At 40.9% G+C, this 23,801-nt stretch overlaps 1 protein-coding gene across 1 annotated transcript; it reads left to right on the forward strand.

The window, feature by feature from the left end:
- Nucleotides 1–9,766: 9,766 nt before the first annotated feature.
- LOC102077346 (arrestin domain-containing protein 2) lies at nucleotides 9,767–16,941 on the forward strand. Its single transcript, XM_019365256.2, has 9 exons — nucleotides 9,767–9,788; nucleotides 10,632–10,689; nucleotides 11,313–11,484; nucleotides 11,659–11,854; nucleotides 13,713–13,770; nucleotides 13,851–13,998; nucleotides 14,120–14,216; nucleotides 14,295–14,551; nucleotides 14,723–16,941. Exons 1-9 carry the CDS (start codon nucleotides 9,767–9,769, stop codon nucleotides 15,131–15,133), a joined length of 1,419 nt encoding a protein of 472 aa, XP_019220801.1. The 3' UTR covers nucleotides 15,134–16,941.
- Nucleotides 16,942–23,801: the final 6,860 nt, after the last annotated feature.

The raw sequence follows: 23,801 nt of genomic DNA on the forward strand, positions 1-23,801 counted from the left end.
TTTGTTTGTCAGTGATTATATACTATACAAATACAGCACCTTGGAGTCACCTTTATCTAAACAGGGATTACAAGCAACCTGTAGGTTAACATTGACAAGTGCTCTCTGATCTTCACCTCACTGAAGTTACCCAAACAGATTTTTTTTCCTCACCCAACCATAGCAGATGTTTACCCAGCTCATGGGTGACACATTTTAGTCAAAATGAGGTTGCAGTTAACATTAATGTTGTAATAAATGTCTCGGAAATTTTGTTATTGGGTCAAATCAAATGTCATGATATTAATTTTTAGGCAGAGCCTCCTGTCATGCACCTTAAATTAGTTTATCAGTGATGAGAAACACATTTGACTCATCTTGGAAATGTCTTTGATAAAAGACGTTCATTTGACTTTGGAAACGACTAATGAAGACGGTAGTTATTCTGAAGGAGATACTATAGTGGGCACAGTTAGTTTCAGACTAACAACAAACGTCAGAGTTAAGAGCCTGACTGTAAAAGCCAAAGGAGACGCAAAGACAAAATGAACAGAAGGAGTAGGAGCGTTCGAGATAACGTTCACTTCGAAAAAGAGATATTTCAAAGTGAAGGAACACTTACTGGAAAACAATGCTAAAGGTAAGAGGTTCTAATAAATAAAGTGAGATATGATGGCAGTTCAAGCAATAAAAAGTAATTAAAACTGATTAAACCTTGCATCCTTTTTAGGTTTGACCCATTTTGACTTTGGACAAAAATAGTACAGAGTAGTAAAAAAAAGGCTATTGAATATTAGAAAATCCATCAATTACAACAGCATAATGAATATTAAATAACATAATAATGAAAAAGTATAAGTAAATAGAGGAATTCCACAAAACTATCAGGCATTTACACATTCCATCATAAAAATGAGTTATGTAGTAGTTATGTATAATGTGTGTCTCCTGTAAAATATCCAGAGGTTAGGCAAGGTTAAGCCATTCCATAATACAGCCCGTGCCCCAAAAAGAACACCGTACTTTTTTCTGCTAAATTACCAGAAAATTATGCTGTACCTAAAATTACTTACATTTACTTACAGCATATTTACAGCATATTTATTTCTTTGTGTCTTGTAAAAATCAGACTTGTTACCCAGTTATTCTTGTGTAGCTGCAATTAAGTATTTGTATGTAAATAAAATGAAGTTCCATTTAATTACACAGCAGTTACACTGATAATCGCGGGCTGTATTATAAAGTTAAAAATATCGAGTTCTGGGTCAAATTTCAATTGTATCTATTTAGATGGATTTAAAACCACCAGGAAAATTGAATTTTAGGTCATCTTGAAGTGTCAAAGTATATGTGTCATGTCCGTATACATTTTCTAACGGGACTGTTGTAATGGACTTCAAAGCGAATCCTTGACAGTGTCAAGACAACTATCTCTGTTCACACCACATTTTACCAGTTTCCCACAGAGACAGATACACTGCTCTTTCAAGGGTCACAGGGAAATCTCCAAACACTGAAATAGTAAGAGTATTATGAAATAGTGCAGAACGTGCATGTTTGACTCATCCAGAATCCTTTGAGTGGGTTAAACTTTGTCTTTCTCCCAAAGACATATGCGTTAGGACGACTGGTTATTCTAAATTGGCCATGGATGTGAGGAAGATGAAATGTAAAGAATAAAGTGCCATATGAATGTATGAATGTATGCTACAAAAGACCATTGAAAATATTAGATAAGAAACCTTTTTCATATCACCATTGTCAAATTTTAGGTAAATACAAGTTTCTAAATTTTACTAATTTCAAATTATTTAAATCTGCCTGTCTAACATACAAAGTTATACATGGTCTGATTTTATTAAACAAAAGTCTAGCAGTGTTGCCAGGTCTCAACTGACTCAAGCCACTGTCAGAGGTGTTTGTGAATTGACATTTAGACGGACCACCTTTTCACAAAATGCTCTGTCATATCAGGGAGTGAGCTTCTGGAATAGTCTTCCACTGTCAGTGAGGGAAAGTACAAGTCTCCCCATCTTTAAGAGTCACTTAAAAGGGTGGCGGAGGGACACACAAACATGTGATCATGTTTAATAATCATGCTTTATATTGGACGTGAAAAAGAGTTAGTGTATTACAAAAAGGGAAACTGTTAGTGTAATGAGTCATAAGTACCAACACTGAGAGATAATCTAAAAATGAACATATTTAAATCGACTTTTTAAATCATTATGGCTGTTATAATTTCATGTCTTACATAACACATGACACGATATTCTGTGACAGCAAATGTGTGAGTGCTGTGAAGCATAAAAAAAGCACTGTCCCTCCTCTCTGAAACTTTAAGAATTAATCATCCATTTACAATGTCAGACAGGCTATTTATAGATTTTAAATTGATCTGTTAAATCTTAAATACTGTGAAAGGATAAAATATGAACTGTATGTAAGGGTGAACTTGTTTTTTGTAGTTACTGGCATTGCACTGAGAAGCAGTCATACAAAAAGAAAAGTTGGAAGAATGAAAGACTTAAATAGTGTAGCAGATATAAAGAAAACACTACATTTAAAGAATATGTATGTAAATATTAGTGATCAGCAGTAAAGTGTAAATATACCACCGTAGTTCTGTGAAGAAGCTGACATTTGTAGAAGTGTTTAACTTTTTCCTGCAGGGACTTTACTTCCCAAAGGGGTCCACACTTTTAAGTTTGGGCTCAAAATCCCAGAGGAGTAAGTGGAAATTTAATATTCATTAACATTTAATCATTTGCTTTTGCAAATATATGAATTCCCCACTCTTCTGTTTTACAGGAGCATGCCTTCATCCCTCAAGGGGGTAGATGGAAAAATTGTGTACCTGTGTGAAGCAAAAATATCCCTGAGCTGTTGGTGGCCTTCTAAAGTTAAAAAAAAGATCAACTTCATTTCCAAGACCTTTCAACAGTTTTGGGAACAGATGGTAAGCACTGCACTGATACGTGCTATAAATGTGATATTTGGAAAGTGCTTTGTGACTGCTAAGTGAAAAGTGTTCAATATTAAAGGTCACATTAAAAGTCACATGCATTAAATCGTAAACATGTTTGTCTATGTGGTCTGTCATAATGTCCACAATCTGGTACAGTGAGTAAAAACATAGGTGGGCTCTCCCAGGGATGGGTCCAAATGTCTGCTACCATTGACAGGAATGTTTGCACTCCAGGTAAAGTAACTTCACGTTGCACAGCGAATGCTGATAGATTTAAAAATGCAGTTTAATGTTCTGATTTGATTTTGACAGGTGAAACTATATCTGTTGTTGCCAAAATCTGCAACTCCTCTTCCAAAAACACGAGGCCCAAAATCAAACTTGAACAAAAAGCAGTCTACCGCAGCAATTCTAATAGTGAGAAGTTATTTACAAATCTATTCAAAGAGGTCGGGGGCACTATCAGTCCAAACTCAGAGCGAACTGTCTCCTGCCAGTTCAAGATTCCTGATGATGCCATCTTCTCTATCCATAACTGTGAAATCATCTCAGTTGAATATTACATAAAGGTATGAAACAACTGGTTATATAACATTCTCTCTGAAATGAAATTGTTTGTAAACATTTGTCGATAAATAAGCTACACGGAAAATGTGTGTCTTAAATATGTCTTAAATATAAGAGGAATTAACCATTCTTTACACTTTTTCTGAATTTCTGACTGTTTCCCAGGTGTCTCTGGATATTAGTTTTGCTTCTGACCCACAGGTGGTGTTTCCACTGGTCATTGTTCCTTCCAGATTTGCAGCCATTCAGCCTGGTGAGACTGTGGGGCCTAACCCATGTGGGACAACTGAGACCACAAGCTGCAGTGATTTCTCTTCTCCTGTCTACAACACTGAATTAGATCCTGGACCCAGTGAGCCAGGTGCTACCCCACCCCAGATCCCACTCAGCACATAATATAGCAAGTGGCAATTATAACTAGTGGTCATGAGGTGCCGCAGGGGTTTTCATTTCAAATCCAGCATTCACATCACCCTCAGTGCAACATCCAAGTCTTATTACTCTACCAGCTTTTCTGCTGGGGGAGCAACCTCCATTTCAATAAGGAGAGATCATTAGAAGGATTTGAACATGATTTATTGATGTACAGAATTCAGTCTGAGGTATTTGGCGGTTAGACTCCGATGGCCCATCAAAGCAGAATGGAATCCCAGTGATGATAGAGATTGGGGCAGGAAGATGCTCATAGTTAAAATGAAGATGGAGGCTTGAATGGAGCCTGAGTGACGAGTCGACAGTTGGTGATGGGGAGGAGGTGGTTCTGCTTTGTGCAATGACAGATGCACAGTGAGGATGAGGGTTACTATAGATCTTCCTTATTGAACTTATGCATGTTATATGTCTATTTACCAGTATCAAAATGAAACACTTTAGAAGCTGTACAGGATTTAATAAATGAATAAGCCAAATATTAACAGCAAGTGACACTTCAAAAGTCACAGTTTAACAGGGTAGTAAAGGAGACAAGAAGGCTGGTCACCAACTGTGTGTGTGTGTGTTTGGTGGGTGCTGAGTTACAATAAGGCAGAATCTTGGGCAAGTCCCCATCTTGTTGGAAGTCAATTGCCAGCCTTCCTGCTATTGTTACACAAAAGAACTCAAAGCTTATCAGAAATTAAGATGTTTTTATAATGTGTCTTTCGGGGGGAATGAAAACAGTAATCAGCGTGTTTAATTACAGAAAGTTCCACTGCCCTCTTTAGGTAGACCTGGCCCAACAAATTGCTACACAAAGTGGTCAGAGGCTAATCCCAAAACTGACATGTAAACTGTCACAGTGTTTTTCAAGTCCAGATTTCACATCCCCTTCAGTACAACATCCAGGTCCTACTGCTTTACCGTTTTGTTTTGTTTTGTTTTGTTTTGCAGGTAGAAGAACCTTATCACCATTAGAATGAATGACTGCAGAAGCTGAACCTGGCAAAGTAACAGCATATAAAGTAAAAAAGAAATCTGCTAATAAAAAAAAATCGATAATCAGATCAAAGTCAGAGGGAAAAGGAAAGCATGGAAAGAAATTATTAAACAATGGCAACAAGATTGGGTGGGTATAACAAAAGGAATACTATATGTGTAACAGGGTGGAAGCTAGTTTAATATTTTATTCTGAGTGTTTTCTTAGTTTGGTTTTATAGTTGCATGTTTTTATATTTTATGTGTGTTTTGTGTTTGGTGGGTGCTGAGTTACGATAAGGCAGAATCTTGGGCAAGTCCCCATCTTGTTGGAGGTCAATTGGCAGCCTTCCTGCTATTGTTACACAAAGGAACTCAAATCTGCATCAGAAATTAAGATGTTGTTATATTGTGTCTTTCAGGGGTAAATGTAAACAGTAATCAGCATGTTTAATTACAGAAAGTTCCACTGCCCTCTTTAGGTAGACCTGGCCCAACAAATTGATACACAAAGTGGTCAGAGGCTAATCCCAAAACTGACATGTAAACTATCACAGTGTTTTTCAAGTCCAGATTTCACATCCCCTTCAGTACAACATCCAGGCCCTGCTGCTTTACCGTTTTTGTTTGTTTGTTTGTAGAAGAACCTTATCACCATCAGAATGAATGACTGCAGAAGCTGAACCTGGCAAAGTAACAGCAGATGAAGTAACAAAGAAATCTGTTAATAAAAAAAAATAGATAATCAGATCAAAGTCAGAGGGAAAAGGAAAGCATGGAAAGAAATTATTAAACAATGGCAAAAAGATTGGGTTGGTCATGTTGGATGTGGATGTGGAGGAGTTGGAGCTTTCCCAGTGAGACAAAAAAGTGGAAAGACTGATTCAACTGAGATAAGGTTGGACTGCCAGCTTGGTTTTACTTATTTTTGTCTTTTAAATGCATGTGCTTCTTTTATTGCTTGTTTTATTGTAAATAAACCAAATGTTCTTAACTGCACTGTGTTTTTGTACTCCTTGGCTACCATTCCTATCTCTTAGCTACTTTCTGCCCGATAGAAAAGGACCTCCCACTTTCTTCTCCTTTTCACTCTTCCTTCTTTTTACATGTGGCATAAAGGGAGGTGGGAGAAATAAGATGCATGGGTACTAACAGGAAGGAGCATGCCATCATCAACAGACTTTGAATTGGATGGGGAAGCATCCAATGAGCTATTGTACTCAGTCTTAAGAAAGAAAAGCACTAGAATCCATTTTGATTTCTTGCAGGCAATACTGATAGCCAAGTAAATGTACGCAAATATTAGGGCTAGTTTATTTGCTTATGTGTGGTGATTCAGTAAGGGGAAGGAGACTGTTATTTGGGTTCGTGAAAGCAACTGAACTTTTCTCCAGAATTGGACTTATTAGGAGAACTGACACACTGAAAGGTCGGTGACTGATTAAAGAATCATGTGGAGGTAGCAATACAATATAAATACACACAGTACCCCAGTAAACACCAGTGAAGAAGATACGCAGCACAGAAAGAGAGGGGGCTAAGCACAGCAAGGAAAAGCAGCTGTCAAACAAGGTAATGATGGTAATGACATTCCCATTCGGAAAACAGAAGCCAGTTTAAATTTCTTAACAGAGTTAAGTGACAAGAAGGTTGATTGTTTGTGTATGATTTGCTAAGTGCTGAGCCAGTGATGAAGTAGAATCATGAGGTGGTACATCAAGCACTCCTTGCTAGATGTCTACTAGCAGCCTTTCAGCTGTTGTTACACAAAGGAACTCAAAGCTGCATACAGAAATGATGATGTTTTTATATTAAACGTTTTGGTGGTACAATAAGATTAATCTGACCAATCATGGACCAAACGTGTTTAATTCAAAGAAAGTTTTAGTATGGGCCTCATTTCATTTCATAGATGGGTCTGGTCAGAACCCCACACAAAGTGGTCAGAGATTATCACCCAAGTAGTGACTTAAAGTTTCTGGAAGAAACTGAGCTGTGAACTAAATCATGTTACTGAGCGCAGTTTTCACCTCTTGATGTCAGTGGAGTTCCAGCAACACACAAATGGACAGAACAAACAATGAGAGAAATAATGAAAAGATTTTTCCTACAGAGATTCTTTTGCAGTGTTTTAGTCCTTTGGTTTAAGCTTCATTCTCTGATCCAGTCTTTATTTCTTTTTTTTTAAAGCCTTTTCTTGATCCAAGCAGTCATTGGCAGTCACCTGGGCTACAGCATTGCTTCATAGATTTGAGTAGTGTAGTTGTGCAGTTTCTTATGAACTTAACGTTTATGTTTCGGCATTTAGATGCGTTTAGGGCTCCCCTCTTTTTTTCTCATAACATATACAGCTGTTTCTCAGAAAGGTGTTCATCTAACTTGTTCAGTTTAGTTCAGAACAGCAACCAAGCCACAAGTTTACATGGTTACACTGAGGGAAAAATGTAATTAAATAAAAAACACACTTTACCTCATCTGTGCAATTTTTAACTGGGGATCAGGACAGTCAGCCCCTGCAGTGAACTTCTCCTTTAGGTGTGCATTATGGTGTTGAAATTTCATTTATAACCTTTTTTGTGTATTTTATTGAGTAAGCAGGCAAAATATGTAAATGAACTGTTTTATGTAATAGTCACTTTAATGGATTTCTTTTCTTTCTTTGGAGAAATTATATTTACATGTAAGCTAGAAGATAGGAAAATTAGAAAGTTATTGAGTTATGTTACAATTATCCGTTTGCCAGTGATTATATACTGTACAAACACAGTGTCTTACAGATACCTTTATCTAAACAGGGTCTGAAACAAGCAACCTGTGGGTTACCAGTGACAGGTGCTCTAAACCTCTGATCTTTGTCTCACCCAGATTTTTTCTTCTTCACCCAAACATAGCAGGCCCGATGTTTTTACATCTCAACGGTGACACGTTTTAGTCAAAATGAGGTTGCAGCTCAAATTAATGTAAGTTGTGGTCAAATCAGATGTCATGATGTTAATTTTTAGGCGGAGCCTCCTGTCATGCCCCTTAAATCATTTTATCTGTGATGAGAAACACATCGCCTCTCACTCATCTCAGAAATGTCTTTGATAAAGGACTTTCATTTGACTTTTGAAACGACTAATGAAGATGGTAGTTATTCTGAAGGAGATACTATAGTGGGCACAGTTAGTTTCACACTGGCAACAAATGTCAGCATTATTGGCCTGACTGTAAAAGCCAAAGGAGACGCAAAGGTAAAATGGACAGAAGAAGTAGGAGATTTCCTGATGATGTTCACTTCGAAACAGAGATATTTCAAAGTGAAAAAATACTTAATTGGTGTAACACTTAAAGGTAAGAGGTTTTACTCATTTAAAACCTGGAGAGGTTGTCGTTTTTTGTCGAATTTTATAATAAAAGCAGTTGGCCATGTGTCGAATAGAGTTGTCCATGGAGATACGCATTTATGGAAAGAAAGATTTGCACCAAAACAATAAGAACAACAAAAATAATATTAATTATAATAAATAAAGTGAGATATGATCCCAGCTCAACTAATTAAAACTGATTAAACCCTGCATCCTTTTTAGAGTTGACCCATTTTGACTTTAAGCAAAAATAGTAGAATGAATTTTAAAAAAAGACCATTGAATATCAGAAAATCTATCAATCACAAAACCATATGTATAAAGATGTAAAAAGGGAAGAGTAAGTCACTCCATAATTTGGCCCACAACCTAAAAAGTTATGTTTTGTGTGTGTCTTCTGTAAAATACCCAGAAGTTAGGTAAGGTGAAACCAATCCATGACAGCCATTGACCCGAAAAGTACAACATATAGAATCTAAGATGGGAAGAAAATATTGCTTGTTTTTCTGCTAAATTACCAGCAAATTATGTGGTAACTAAAATGACTTACATTTACTCACAGCATTTTTATTTATTTATTTCCTGTAAAAACCTGACTTGTTAATTACAGGGAATTACATCGTTCGCCACGAACTGTAAAGTTGAAAATATCAAATATTGGTACACCAAAGCTATTCTGGGTCAAATTTGAAAAGTATGTATTTAGATTTTAGAACCAACAGGAAATATGTATGTCTGTATATTTTTTAATGGGACTGTGGTGATGGACTTGAAAGGTGATCCTTGATAGTGTCAGGAGAACTACCTGTGTGTAAAAAAACAAAAACAAAACTTACGTTCTTCAAATATGGTTTATTACACATACCAAAAATAGAAATAGAAATAGAAATAGAAAATTAAGAATCAGATAAATATTCTTGTAGAGTCCACTAAAACACTAAAAGTCCTGTAAATAATCCATAAAAATAGTGAAGACGGCAGCGTCCTCCCGGCGTCCTATCTCCACCACTTCTCACCGGCAGCCGCTGAGGGACAGGAGGAAAACGGCAGTGGCTCTTCTTTACTAATCCAAGGGATTGCAAGGGCAGAGCTCCGAACTCTGTGCCCTACCAGGTGTGTTAGTGATTAGAAGTGGGGCGGAGTATCTCCGGGACACATCAACATTAAATACAATAAAAGCATGCAATAAAACTGTAAAAATAAAACATTGTACATCATTGAAAGATTAAAAATAACATAACACAGCAACCGATGCACAAATGCTAAAAACACAAAGTTAAAACATGTCAATTTCGCCCCGTGACATGTGTTCCCACCACATTTTACCAGGTTCATACAGCGATAGATGTGCTACTCTTTGATGGGTTAATCTCCAAACACTGAAATAATAAGAATACTATGAAATAGTGCAGAATGTGCATATTTGACTCCTTCAGAGTCCTTTGAGTGGATTAGATTCTGTCTTGCTCCCAAAGACATGTGCGTTAGGACAACTGGCTATTCTAAATTGGCCATGGATGTGAGGAAGATGAAATGTAAAGAATAAAGTGACGTACAAATGCATTACTAAAATTTGACTTGTACTTAAAAGCTTTTGAACAGTCAATAAAACTAAAAAAGCGCTGTATAAATACAGGTATGTGTCTATCTGTTGGTGCTTATGCTTTGCACCCACAAGTACCAACACAGAAAGAAAATCTACAAATGAACATTAAAATTGGTTTATTCTGAGCTTGCTTGTATTAAGACAGGTCAAAAGAGAGTTTGTGGGGTCACAACATTATAATGACAACTGGGATGCCATTTTAGGGAGATGGGGAAACATGCAAATACCAAAATTTTGCAAGTAACACTACTTTAAATGCACAAACTAGTTTCCAAGAAGCATGTTTTGTACCTGCATGTTTGTTGTGAATATTTTTTTTAATGATAAAGAAGTGAGGACAGTGTTTAATGGTTTCAATGTTTGGACATGGTTATAAAATAAATTCCAAAAGTTCTAGTACTGTCTTGCCATTTTCACTTATATTTAAATAATTATGGCTGGTATAATTTCATGTCTTAGGTAACACATGATGTGGTATTCGGTGACAGCAGATGTTTTTCTCCAAAATGTAAAAGAAAAATACGCTCTCCTTGCTTTCTGAAACATTAACTAAAGATTAATCATCCATTTCAAATGTCAGACACACTATTTATAGATTGCAAATTTATCTGTAGTGTACTTTGTTGGAAACACTTATGAGGTCATTCTTGACCCAGATCAGTTTTGACCCATAAATGCCGTGAAAGCATGAAATATGAACTGTATGTAAGTATATAGTTGTATCTCTGTGAAGAAGCTGACATTTTTAAAAGTGTTTAGCTTTTTCTTGCAGGGACTTTACTTCCCGAAGGGGTCCACAACTTTAAATTCAGGCTCAAAATCCCAGAGGGGTAAGTGGAAATTTAATACTCATTAAAATTTTATCATTTTCCTTTGCAAATACATGAATTCCCCACTCTTCTGTTTTACAGGAGCATGCCTTCATCTTTCAAGGGGAAAAATGGAAAAATTGTGTACATGTGTGAAGCAGAAATACCCAGGATCTGGTGGTGGCCTTCTAAAGCTAAAAGAAAGATCAACTTCATTTCCAAGACATTTCAGCAGTTTTGGGAAGGAATGGTAAACACTGCAATGATATGCATTCTATATTTTATGTGTGAGCTAAATGAAAAGTGTTTGTAAAAAGAAATCACATTAAAAATCACAGGCAAGAAATCATAAAAATCTTCTCTGTCTATGTGGTTTTTCATAGTGCCCACAATCTGGTGAAGTGCATAAAAACATAGGTGGGCTCTCCCGGGGACGGGTCCAAATGTCTGCTACCATTGACAGGAATGTTTGCACTCCAGGTAAAATAAAAGTTCAAGTTGCACGGCAAATGTTGATAGATTTAAAAATGCAGTTTAATGTTCTGATTTGATTTTGACAGGTGAAACTATATCTGTTATGGCCAAAATCTGCAACTCATCTTCTGAGAACATGAGGCCCAAATTCAAACTTAAACAAAAAACAGTGTACCGCAGCAAGTACCACACAAAGAAGTCACTGTTAATTCTACTAAAGAGGTCGGAGGCACTATCAGGCCATACTCAGAGCAAACTGTCTCCTACCAGTTGAAGATTCCTGATGATGTCATCTTCTCTATTCATAACTGTGAAATCATCTCAGTTGAATATTACATAAAGGTATGAAACAATTTCTTGGTGACGTCACATCCTCTCAGAAATAAAATTGCTTTGTTTGTAAACATGTGTGAATAAATAAGCCACATGGGAAATGTGTGTCTCAACTATGTATTAATTATAACAGATAATAATAATAATTCTTTACAAGTTTCTCAATTTCTGACTGTTTCCCAGGTGTATCTGGACATTAGCTTTGCCTTTGACCCGGAGGTGGTGCTTCCACTGGTCATCGCTCCTTCCAGATTTGCAGCCATTCAGCCTGGTGAGGCTGAGGGGCCTTACCCACCTGGGACAACCGAGGCCACAAGTTATAGTAACTTGGCTCCCCCTGGCTTCCACACTGGATTAGATCCTGAACCCACAGAGCCAGGTGCTTGTAACTACCCCACCCCAGATCTCACTCAGCATGATAATATAACAAGTGGTGATTATAACCAGTGGTCATAAGGTGCTCCAGGGGTTTTCACCTCCAGCATTCACATCACTTTCAGAGCAACATCCAGGTCCTACTCCTGTTTAGCAGTGTTATCAGATCATACTCCTCCTCTCCTTCTTTTTTTTTCTTTTATTGAGTGTATCCAGGGTAAATTAAAAGAGTAATCTGACACGTTTAAATACAGAAATTTCCATTGTCCTCTGCCCTCTTTAGCTGGACCTGGACTAATAGGACCTGTTTTATTACTAGTGTTTTCGTAGTTTGGTTTTATAGTTGCAAGTTTTATATATTTTTTGCATAGTTTTATTTTTTACTTCCTGCTACAGTTTCCTAATCAAAGCAATTATCCACACCTGCTTACTTTGTATAAAAGATGAGGTGGGCAACAGAGCAAGGGAAAGCAACAAAATGGAATGAACAGATGGACTGAACCGATTTTGACTTCTGTCTCTCTCCCTTTAGGTGTTAATGTTTTTGAGGAGGTTTATGTATTTATTCTATTGTTAATCTTATTGCAAATACATTTTTTCTAATCGTTACTCTGGTCTCTGTGTACTCCTTGGTTGCCATTCCTTTATTTGGCTGCACTCCTACCGATCAACAAGGTGTGTTAAAAAAAAAAAATTCATACACCTCTCCCTCTTTTTCACATTACACAGACAGCTGTTTCTCAGAAAGGCAGCGGTGTTCACCTAAGTTGTTCATCTGGGTTCAGAGCAGCAACCAAACCGCACACACGCTGCTCACACAAATCCTGCACACAAGTGTATAACCTACTTTTCCCTCATTTGCGTATTTTTTGACTTGCAAAGGTGGACGACCAAACTCTGCAGTGAAGTTTTACTTTAGATGTACATTGTGGTGTTGAAAACGCACTTATATCCTTGTGTACATTTGTTGAATGAGCAGCTATAACGACACATAAGCTCTTTTGTAACGAGCACGTTATTTATTTTTATTGAAGACATATTTACATGTACCCTAAACTACAGGATTTGACTATTAACAAGTTGTTAAGTCGTGTTAGAGTTATTTATTTATTTATTGTCAGCGATCATTGAGAAACAGTCTTCTTAGCGAGATGTATGACTCTTTCAGTACGACTATGACTTCGATTTAAGGAGTTCATGTTCAGCACTATTCAGTAGGCTAATTTGCTAAACTACGTAAATCGCAATAAGTTATCAAATGTTTCATTATACTGTATATCATACTGAAATCAATGCGTGGAACATCTCATCTCTTAACTTTTATCTTATGTGAAATCAGAAGTCGATGTCAGTCTTTAGGCGGAGCCTCCTCTCATGCACCTTAAATCAGTCTATCGGTGCTAAGACACGCATCGTCTTCAACTCATCTCGGAAATGTCCTCGATGAAGGACTTAAACGTGACCTTTGAAACTATCAGCGAAGACGGTAGTTATTCTGAAGGAGATACTATAGTGGGCACAGTTAGTTTCAGGCTGACAAAAGAGGTTAAAGTTAAGAGCCTTTCTGTAAAAGCCAAAGGAGACGTCAAGGCAGAATGGACAGAAGGAACAGGATATTTCCAGATTACCCACACTGCGAAAAGAAGATATTTCAAAGTGAAGGAGTACTTAATTGCAAAAAATGGTAAAGGTAAGAGGCTTTAACACACTTGGAAGAATGCAAGGGTTAAATAGTGTAGCAGACATAAAGAAAACACTACACTTAAGGAATATAACCTGGCTTCAATGATCAGCAGTAAATTGTAAATATATCACTGTAGCTCTGTGACATTTGCTGACAAGTGTTTAACCGTTTCTTGCAGGCACTGTACTTCCCAAAGGGGTCCATACATTTAGGTTCGGGCTCAAAATCCCAGAGGGGTAAGTGGGAATTTGAATTATTAATACTGTCATACGATGCTTTGGCAAATGCATGCATTTCCTACTGGTTTTGTTTACAGGAGCATGCCTTCATCCTTCAAGGGGGTATATGGAAAAATTGTGTACATTTTTGAAGCAAAGATGTCCAGGAGCTGGTGGTGGCCTTCTAAAGTTAAAAAGAAGATCAACTTCATTTCCAAGACACTTCAGCAGTTTTGGGAAGTGATGGTAAACACTGCACTGATATGTGCTATAAATGTGACATTTGGAAAGTGCTTTGTGAAAAAACTCACATTAAAAATCACACGCATTAAATTGTAAACATGTTTGTCTATGTGGTCTGTCATAGTGTCCACAATCTGGTACAGTGAGTAAAAACATAGGTGGGCTCTCCCAGGGACGGGTCCAAATGTCTGCTACCATTGACAGGAATGTTTGCACTCCAGGTAAAGTAACTTCACGTTGCACAGCAAATGTTGATAGATTTAAAAATCCCGTTTAATGTTCTGATTTGATTTTGACAGGTGAAACTATATCTGTTGTTGCCAAAATCTGCAACTCCTCTTCCAAAAACACGAGGCCCAAATTCAAACTTGAACAAAAAACAGTATTTCGCTGCAATGAGTCTTCTAAGAAGCGGGTAATGAATCTGTTCAAAGAGGTCGGGGAAACTATCAGTCCAAACTCAGAGCAAACTGTCTCCTGCCAGTTGAAGATTCCTGATGATGCCATCTCCACTATCCATAACTGTGAAATCATCTCAGTTGAATATTACATAAAGGTATGAAACAATTTCTTGGTGACATCACATCCTCTCAGAAATAAAACTGCTTTGTTTTTAAACATGTGTGAATAAATAAGCTACATGGGAAATGTGTGTCTCAACTATGTATTAATTATAACAGATAATAATAATTCTTTACAAGTTTCTCAATTTCTGACTGTTTCCCAGGTGTATCTGGACATTAGCTTTGCCTTTGACCCGGAGGTGGTGTTTCCACTGGTCATCGTTCCTTCCAGATATGCAGCCATTCAGCCTGGTGAGGCTGTGCGGCCTTACCCACCTGGGACAACCGAGGTCACAAGTTATAGCAACTTCGCTCCCCCTGGCTTCCACACTGGATTTGGCTCTGTGCCCACAGAGTCAGGTCACTACCCCACCCCAGATGCTACTCAGCATGATAATATAACAAGTGACAATTATAACCAGTGGTCACACGGTGCTACTGCACAGGAGATTTCAGCTCCAGTTTTTAAAGCACCTTCAATGCAACATCCAGGTCCTACTCTGACTACTTCTCTACAGGGGGAACAACCTCCATTATATACGTCCATTTACCAGCATCAAAATGAAACACTGTAGAAGCTGTACAGGATTTAATAAGTGAATGGGCCAAATATTAATAGCAGGTGACACCTCAAAAGTCACAGTTAGGTATGGCTTAAACAGGGTTCATAAGGCAGAATCATAAAGGTGCCCTCTTCTTGTTGATGATCAACTGGCAGGACAGAATGAGGCCTTCCAGCTGTTGTCCCACAAAGGAATTAAATGTTTTGTACAAAAACTGTGTTTTTAATATTTATGTTTTGGAGGGAAAATAAGACTAATTGGACAAATCATGAATATGTTCAGTTGCAGAAAGTTTCTATGTCCTATACCTTATTTAGACATAGCTGGCCAGATACTACACCAAGTAATTAGAGCTGGACCCCAAAACTCTGACTTTTAAAGGGCCTGAGAAAATAGGACTGGGGGTTAAATCATGTGACGGACCAGTTTTCACCTCTTGATATCAGTGGGGTACCAGAGACACAAGAAGTGACCGAACAAACAATAAGAGAAGTAAGTGATTTTCCTTTAGTCAGTCTTCTACTCTCCATACTCCACACAACAATGTATTTAACAACAGACTTTTTTTTACTTATAGATCACATTTTTGTTTTGATTTTTGTCATCATAATTTTGCTTGTTTTTTTCATTGTTTTGAAATTGTTTTTGAATACTGAAATGTAAATGCATTGCCTGTTGTTTTAAATATGTATAAATAACACTGTCACATATAGTTTGTGTTTATGCTTAGAGATTTAAGATAAGGTGAAAGGTCTGTTTAGCAGTGTTATCCTTAGGAGTATGTTGCACTTTACTTTGAAAAATATTGAATTGTCTGTGTTGTTCTATGTATGGTGGCATATCAAATTCTTGAGGCAAAACATTTAGCATTACTCCTAGCGTATGGTTTTCGTAATGACCAACATGGTCTCTCTTAAACCACTTACTGTTTTATACTGTAACACCTTCACTGTCAGCTGAAACAGACTCAGAAGCACTTTTCGCATCTGATTGCTGTCCTACATGGTGTTACAGATGTTTATTCATGTCAAAAGGTTTGCACTTATGAATGGAAAATAGGGAAAGTATATGTAAGATTTTATAGCACTCACCACCAGGACAGTCGTAGGGCACTTTATTGTAAACAGAAAAATGCAAATGGTGCTTAAACACTGGGGGGGAGCCAGCCCTGAGGATGGCTTTCCTCAGAACATCCTCCAAACCCAAGGAAAGAGCTTTTTTTTTAAGGTGGTTGGGTTCATCTTAAATTAGGCTGAAGTTTATGTAGCTCAGAGGAGACTGGCTAAAAAAGCCGAAGGGATGTAGCAGTCGATGGGAAGCTTTTTGTTTTGAAAAACTGCTGATAAAATCTTATAACTGAGAGCTTTCATTATTAAAATTAGATGTTTCTGAGCACTGTGATCATAGCATGACAGCATCTTGATAACATCCAATAAAATAACTTGATGGATGGTTAAAGGAATAAACTGCCACCAGGTGAATGTCTAAACTTGGATGTATGTGTCACAGTGCTATCAAAGGGATAGAGGGTCATCCCTCAACCTGCACAGGAGCTGCAGTTGTTTGGGAGCAACATGTAATGTGTCATCGCAATGTACATGAAACAAAGAAGCTCTATAGGTTTTCAGTTATAATATAATGATTACTTATTATTCAAAGCTGAAAAATCAAGAGTAAAGCCTCTAATATATTGTAAAAAATCAGAGGTTGCATTCTGTAGTAAAACAGTCATTTCCTAAGATGAATTGGAACAAACTGGAAGATTAAAACATTATGAAAATGCAAATGGTTAATTGGATTTTTTGATGACTCCAGGGGGACAAACACGTTTTGGCTGTGTGTGATGAGAGAAGAGATTGTATTGGTTTGCCCTGAGCAATAGTATAGCAAGTTGCCATAGATAAACGCTGGACTTAAGAAGATTGTAGCATAAAGGTGAGATATATTGCTTTTAAGAGCTTTGAACAGTGGTGATGACCATTTTTACCGCACACAACATGTCAGTAACACTCTGTCATTATTTGCACAACTTAACCAAGCAGGGGCGTGGGGAGAGAGAGAGCGAGCAAGCATAGAAAAAACAGTAGCAAACACAAAAGTAGCTACGATAGGTAACAGAGAACTGCACAAGAGTTTAGACTCAGAATAAAAACACTGTAAAGAACTTTTTGACTCATCTACACTTGTTAGAGCAGGTTGGTCATTGTGAGTGCTTGCATTTATTTATGTCCTTCCGTTTTTGCTCTGAGCTCATAGTTTTCCACTGCTGCCTCTTTGGGAGACACACCAATGTGTTTTCTCACACCTCTGTGTGTTTGTACATTTCATCATACAAAAGTGGTAAGTGTGGTCAGAGATTTAGGGGCAAGTTGTGCTACTTTCCATTGTTTGCCTCACTTTTAACACATTTTAGAAGAGTGTTACCTTTTCCATTAAAGACCATCACTGATTTGTTAAGACATTGGTTTTTTTTTCTTTTCTCCACTTCCAACGAGAGTTACACTAGGTAATAATGTCAAGAATAATGCTAGATACTACTTTTATAACATATGTTACGCCCTACTGTGGGAAGTATTTAAGAAAAACCCTCAAAAAACCACTGTATGTCCACACGTCAACTTGCCCTACATGCGATGCAGGCAAGGAGCAGTTAGGAAACCACAATAACTTACCGCAGCATTTCATCTCCTGTGGGGAAACAAAAAAAACAAGGTTAGGTCACACTACAGACTGACAGTTGGTTCCCATTGAGCGATACTAATTAGTATAAATACTAAAAACAGCCAGGCAGTCTGAAGCAGCAGTCTGGTCTGAAAATCAGAAGACTGGAATATATTTATAAAAACAATCACAAAGCTCATAGGGGGTATTCCTCCTGCTTTACCAAACTTTACCAAAACTGTCCTAAAGATTAAACACAACGCTCAATGCTAAGCACCACATTGACTCAGACCTAACACTGTTATCTTTGCCCTACCTCTTCAGCAATGGACCACTCTAGTCCAGTCACACCACCAATCTCAAAGGATTTCCACGAAATACTGACACCTCAAATTAAGAAATCCTAACTGCTTGCACCCGCCTATGGGTAGCGCTAACTCCTAGATTCCAGCTCTCACAGAACAAATTAATTAATAATCTACTTACAATTTTATCTGTTGGAAATCCACCACTAGATGGAGACAAATGGGTGAGAAAAAGCAAATGTTTGTACTGGATGTTTGTAGAGGATGCTCAGTATGATTTTATTTAACCTCAGAGCTTTTTGAAAGTGAGTAACTTGTATGTAAATGAGGAAATATATGTACAACAATCAGAGCTTAGAGAAGGATAATATATAGTTTCAAATGTGGGCTGCGTAAAATGATATGTTTCTTAGTCTCTATATGCATGTGGAAATGAGTTTTGTATGTGACTCACATATTTATTATATGGATGACTAGGAGAATTTAATTCAGCTGTGTTTCACTGAATCGTGCTTCTGATAAAAGAAACCAGAACATCAACAGTATTGTGATGATCATCACCATTTACAAGTGGTAAGCGCTGTGTATGGAAATTGATATTTTAAGCAATCACATAATTTAGTATTCCTTGACGTTCTTTTACTAACCATTTTGTGCTTGCAAAATTTATCAATTTCGATGCTTATCTCCATTTTCTTACTGTAGATGTGAACTTAAGCAGTAGATCAATGGCTTACAATGGATTGGACTGTGGAGAGGACGAATGCATACATTTGAAGCCTGACAGCATCTGGTATATACACAGCTTTGGATAAACTGGGCTGTTTAAAAGGCCAAACTGCCCCTTTAAACAGCTCAGAGGAAGAGACATCTGTGTAACTGGTAGAGTCTAAAAACCCAAGCACAATAATATCCATCCATTCGCTTCCGCATAATAATAATAATAACCCAAATAATTAAGTCAGTAATAAGTAGGATACCTACTGTTTTACCTACATGTTTTCTTAGTTACTGATGTTTAGAGAGGCCACACTCGTTATGTGTCAGGGCTCTGTGTGCGGGCAGGCGGAGAGGAGGATCCAAGCGCAGGACTCGAACATAGAATTGTGAATCAAAACCACAGCTTTATTGCTGACGTGAAAACTAAACATGACATGAATGCAGAAACCAAAAACACACAGGCATAATCTGAGGGTACGACGCGACACCGGGCATGGGAAAACACAGGGCTTATATACACAGGGTGGTAATGAGGGAATCCGCAACAGGAGGGAGACACAGCTGGGGAGGATCAGGGCTAACGAGACGGGGGAACCAAGCTGCACACACTAACATAAGACAAAGACCTTCACAATAAAACAGGAACATGAAACACTACTCAAAGACACGAACTCAGAGTGACAGACAGAAAATGACACATGGAACTGAACTATAAGTGAAACCACAATTCCTAAAACACGAAAACAGAAACATGAAACTCCAATAATAATAATAATCATCACCATCATCGCCACCACCAACACAAGCACTACAAGAGAATAAGAAAACAATCCATAATGCAAAATTAAACCAAAATATAATAAACTCAAAATACTGGGTCCGACGGACCCAGAACCGTGACAGTACCCCCCCTCTAAGGGCTGGCTCCCGACAACCCTAAACAAAAAAGCACAACAAAGCACCAGGCCAGGGCGGGTGGAGGGGCCCAGGATGGAGGGACAGAAACCAAACAAAAAACAAGGAGCACAAGAGTTCAAAAACACAGGAAAGCACATCAAAACCAAAACAAAACCAGAGCTCAACAAGAGTCCAGGAAAGGTTCAGGAGGTCGACCCGGAGGTCGGCCACACAGGAGCCAACACAGGTCAGGGGGCCGGCCATGCACACGGCAACGGGCAAACAGTTCTGGAGGCCGACCGTGCACACGGCAACGGCGGCGGTGCAGGCAAAACCAATCAGGAGGCCGGCCACGTGGAAGGCAGTGGCGGCCACTGAGCAGATCCGGAGGTCGGCTGCGATGCCAGCAGCGGCGACGGTCTCTCTCAGGAGGCCGGCCTCGATGGCCATGACGCCCAATTAGAGGCCTGGAAAGCGGCCGGCAGAGGCGAGGTGTTACAGGACGAGCCGGAACCGATGACGGTGTGGCAACCACAGGACCAGACGAGGGCAAAGGCGAAGTCACGGATGCCGAGCCAGGCGTGGACGAAGAGACGGAGGCCGAGCCAGGCGTGGACGAAGAGACGGAGGCCGAGCCAGGCGTGGACGGAGCCGGAACTGGACCGGAGGCCGGGCCAGGCGTGGACGGAGCCGGAACTGGACCGGAGGCCGGGCCAGGCGTGGACGGAGCCGGAACTGGACCGGAGGCCGGGCCAGGCGTGGACGGAGCCGGAACTGGACCAGAGGCTGGACCTGACGGCAGCGAGACGGCTGCGGAACCTGACGGCAGCGAGACGGCTGCAGGCGTGGATGAAGCTGCGGCTGCAGGCGTGGATGAAGCTGCGGCTGCAGGCGTGGATGAGCTGCGGCTGCAGGCGTGGATGAAGCTGCGGCTGCAGGCGTGGATGAAGCTGCGGCTGCAGGCGTGGATGAAGCTGCGGCTGCAGGCGTGGATGAAGCTGCGGCTGCAGGCGTGGATGAAGCTGCGGCTGCAGCGTGGATGTAGATGTCGCGGGGGATGATTCAGCCGGTGATGGCTGAACAGCCTCCCGGACCGCCAGCAGACGGGAGGATGTGCTGTCTGGGTCCTCCAGGACCCTGAGCTAACGAGGTGTGGTGCTGAACGGGCCCCTCGGGCCCTCCAGCGGACGACACAGGAGGCTGAACGGGCCCCTCGGGCCCTCCAGCGGACGACACAGGAGGCTGAACGGGCCCCTCGGGCCCTCCAGCGGAGACAGGAGGCTGAACGGGCCCCTCGGGCCCTCCAGCGGAGACAGGAGGCTGAACGGGCCCCTCGGGCCCTCCAGCAGACGACACTTGAGGCTGGCTGGGCTCCTCGGGCCCTCCAGCAGACGACACTTGAGGCTGGCTGGGCTCCTCGGGCCCTCCAGCAGACGACACTTGAGGCTGGCTGGGCTCCTCGGGCCCTCCAGCAGACGACACTTGAGGCTGGCTGGGCTCCTCGGGCCCTCCAGCAGACGACACTTGAGGCTGGCTGGGCTCCTCGGGCCCTCCAGCAGACGACACTTGAGGCTGGCTGGGCTCTCCCGAACCCCCAGCAGACGAAACTTGAGGCTGGCTGGGCTCTCCCGAACCCCCAGCAGACGAAACTGGAGGCTGGACGGGCTCCTCAGGCCCTCCAGCTGGAGCAGATGCAGGACCAGAGGCAATTGAGACCCCTGGCTGAGGGTGAAGACGAGTGAGTGACTGAGCAGTTGACAATGCTAATGATTCCTCCATTAACTGAGCTACTGACTGGGTTATGGACTGTAATAAAGTCTGCAGAAAGTCTGAGTGAGGTAGAGCCTGAGCTATGGGTAGCTGGGGTGAAGACTGAGCTACAGGTGACTGAACGTGAGATGAAAGCGGTGGTGGAGTAGGTGACTGGGCTACAGGTGGCTGCTGTGAAGGTTGTCGTGATGGTGGTTGAGATGGTGACTGAGCTAATCCTCCTGAGCCTTCTGAACACGAGAAAAATTGCTGGAAAGGCTCACCTGAGCCTCCAGCTGACACAGAAATGGGTGCTGGCACCAGCTGAACACCAACCCCTCGCACCTGAGGAACTGAAACGGGTGGAGGGGAATGCTGGGCTCGAGCTACCCTAGGAGCAGGAACAAGAGGAGGGAGAAGCTCAGGAACGGTCTCAAGATGCCCAATATTACAAACTGGGTCTCGGCATATAGTCTTTGCAGAGTGGGCAATCTCAGAAACATTCAACTGGGACACAGAACAGTCCTTGGGAGGAGCCAGTGTCTTAATAGATTGTAGAGGGGTGCAACTAGAGTCCTTAACTGTCCCTGGGGAACAAACAGCCTCTTCCTTCGGAGAGCCTAAGTTCTCTACAGACTGCCTGTGGCCCTGCTGAAAAGTACATGGTAGAAAGGCTGGCTTAGAAACATTAACCACCTCCCTTTCAGCTGACTGAATGAACATAGCCCCGGAATAAACAGTACCAGAAGAAACAGTCTTAACTCCTGGGGCCGAAGAAACATCAGGAGCACAGTCTTTTGAACCAATGGGAAAACAATCATTCTCAAAACGAAAACCTCTATTTTCCCGAACAGGGGAAACACGAGCTGTAGTGTTCATGAAGCTGCCGTTCGCAGCTTTGGAGGAAGCAGTCTGTCTATCCCTTGACACAAAAGGTGAATGAAGGGAAACTCTGTCACTCACCCTCGGCGGTTGTTTGACATGAATCCCAGGCTCCTGCTGGAGCTGTGAATGCTGGCGGCGCGTCCGCCGCTCTCCTGCCGAAGAGGGATCGGAACTGGCTGAGGGTGACGTGGCAAAACTCTGCTGCGGCTGCTCCTCCTGGGGTGTGGAAACGCTGGGTGAGTCGGGTGGCACAATAATGATCCCTAACATTTTGTAGAACGCCTGTGCAGGCGTAAGCTGGTTGCTTGCAGGCTCGTAGTAATCCTCCCGGGACCGGCTGGAGCGTTTCCTGCGCGACCGGGGCGTCCGAGAGGAGGAAGCAGATGAGTGGGCCGAAGGGTAGGCTGCTAGTGAGGAACGGCAGCACGGAGGCCCTCCAAGCGCTAGCCGGGTCCTGTCAAAACGGGAGCTGCGCTTCCACAGTGAGTCCGCTGGATCCATTACTGGTCGCGTCGTTCTGTCAGGGCTCTGTGTGCGGGCAGGCGGAGAGGAGGATCCAAGCGCAGGACTCGAACATAGAATTGTGAATCAAAACCACAGCTTTATTGCTGACGTGAAAACTAAACATGACATGAATGCAGAAACCAAAAACACACAGGCATAATCTGAGGGTACGACGCGACACCGGGCATGGGAAAACACAGGGCTTATATACACAGGGTGGTAATGAGGGAATCCGCAACAGGAGGGAGACACAGCTGGGGAGGATCAGGGCTAACGAGACGGGGGAACCAAGCTGCACACACTAACATAAGACAAAGACCTTCACAATAAAACAGGAACATGAAACACTACTCAAAGACACGAACTCAGAGTGACAGACAGAAAATGACACATGGAACTGAACTATAAGTGAAACCACAATTCCTAAAACACGAAAACAGAAACATGAAACTCCAATAATAATAATCATCACCATCATCGCCACCACCAACACAAGCACTACAAGGGAATAAGAAAACAATCCATAATGCAAAATTAAACCAAAATATAATAAACTCAAAATACTGGGTCCGACGGACCCAGAACCGTGACATTATGGTTCACAGGAGTTGAGGAGTGAGCGATGAAAGTGATGCTATGGTATTTCTCTGGACTGGTTGTTTGCTGCTATGAGTTCAGCAGAAGAAGGTGAACCCACAGCTCAGAGTGGTTCCCTAGTGGGTGGGGGGATCATATTTCAGGTTCAATATTATAGTTACGTTCTTCCTAGTCTGAACCTCAGACAAGAAGTGGTCAGAAGAATTGAGCTTTTTGAAGTTCTGCTTAGACAACCAAGAGAGATACACCATCACCTGTATCTCGCCTTCTCAGTGTTGCCATAATATTTTCGAGACAGGGAGGAAGCAAAACTGATTAGACTAAACACTAGACGAGAGGCCATCAAAATAAAACGGGAAACA

Source organism: Oreochromis niloticus, linkage group LG12 (genome assembly GCF_001858045.2).
Source record: "Oreochromis niloticus isolate F11D_XX linkage group LG12, O_niloticus_UMD_NMBU, whole genome shotgun sequence".
NCBI classification, from domain to species: Eukaryota; Metazoa; Chordata; class Actinopteri; order Cichliformes; family Cichlidae; genus Oreochromis; species Oreochromis niloticus.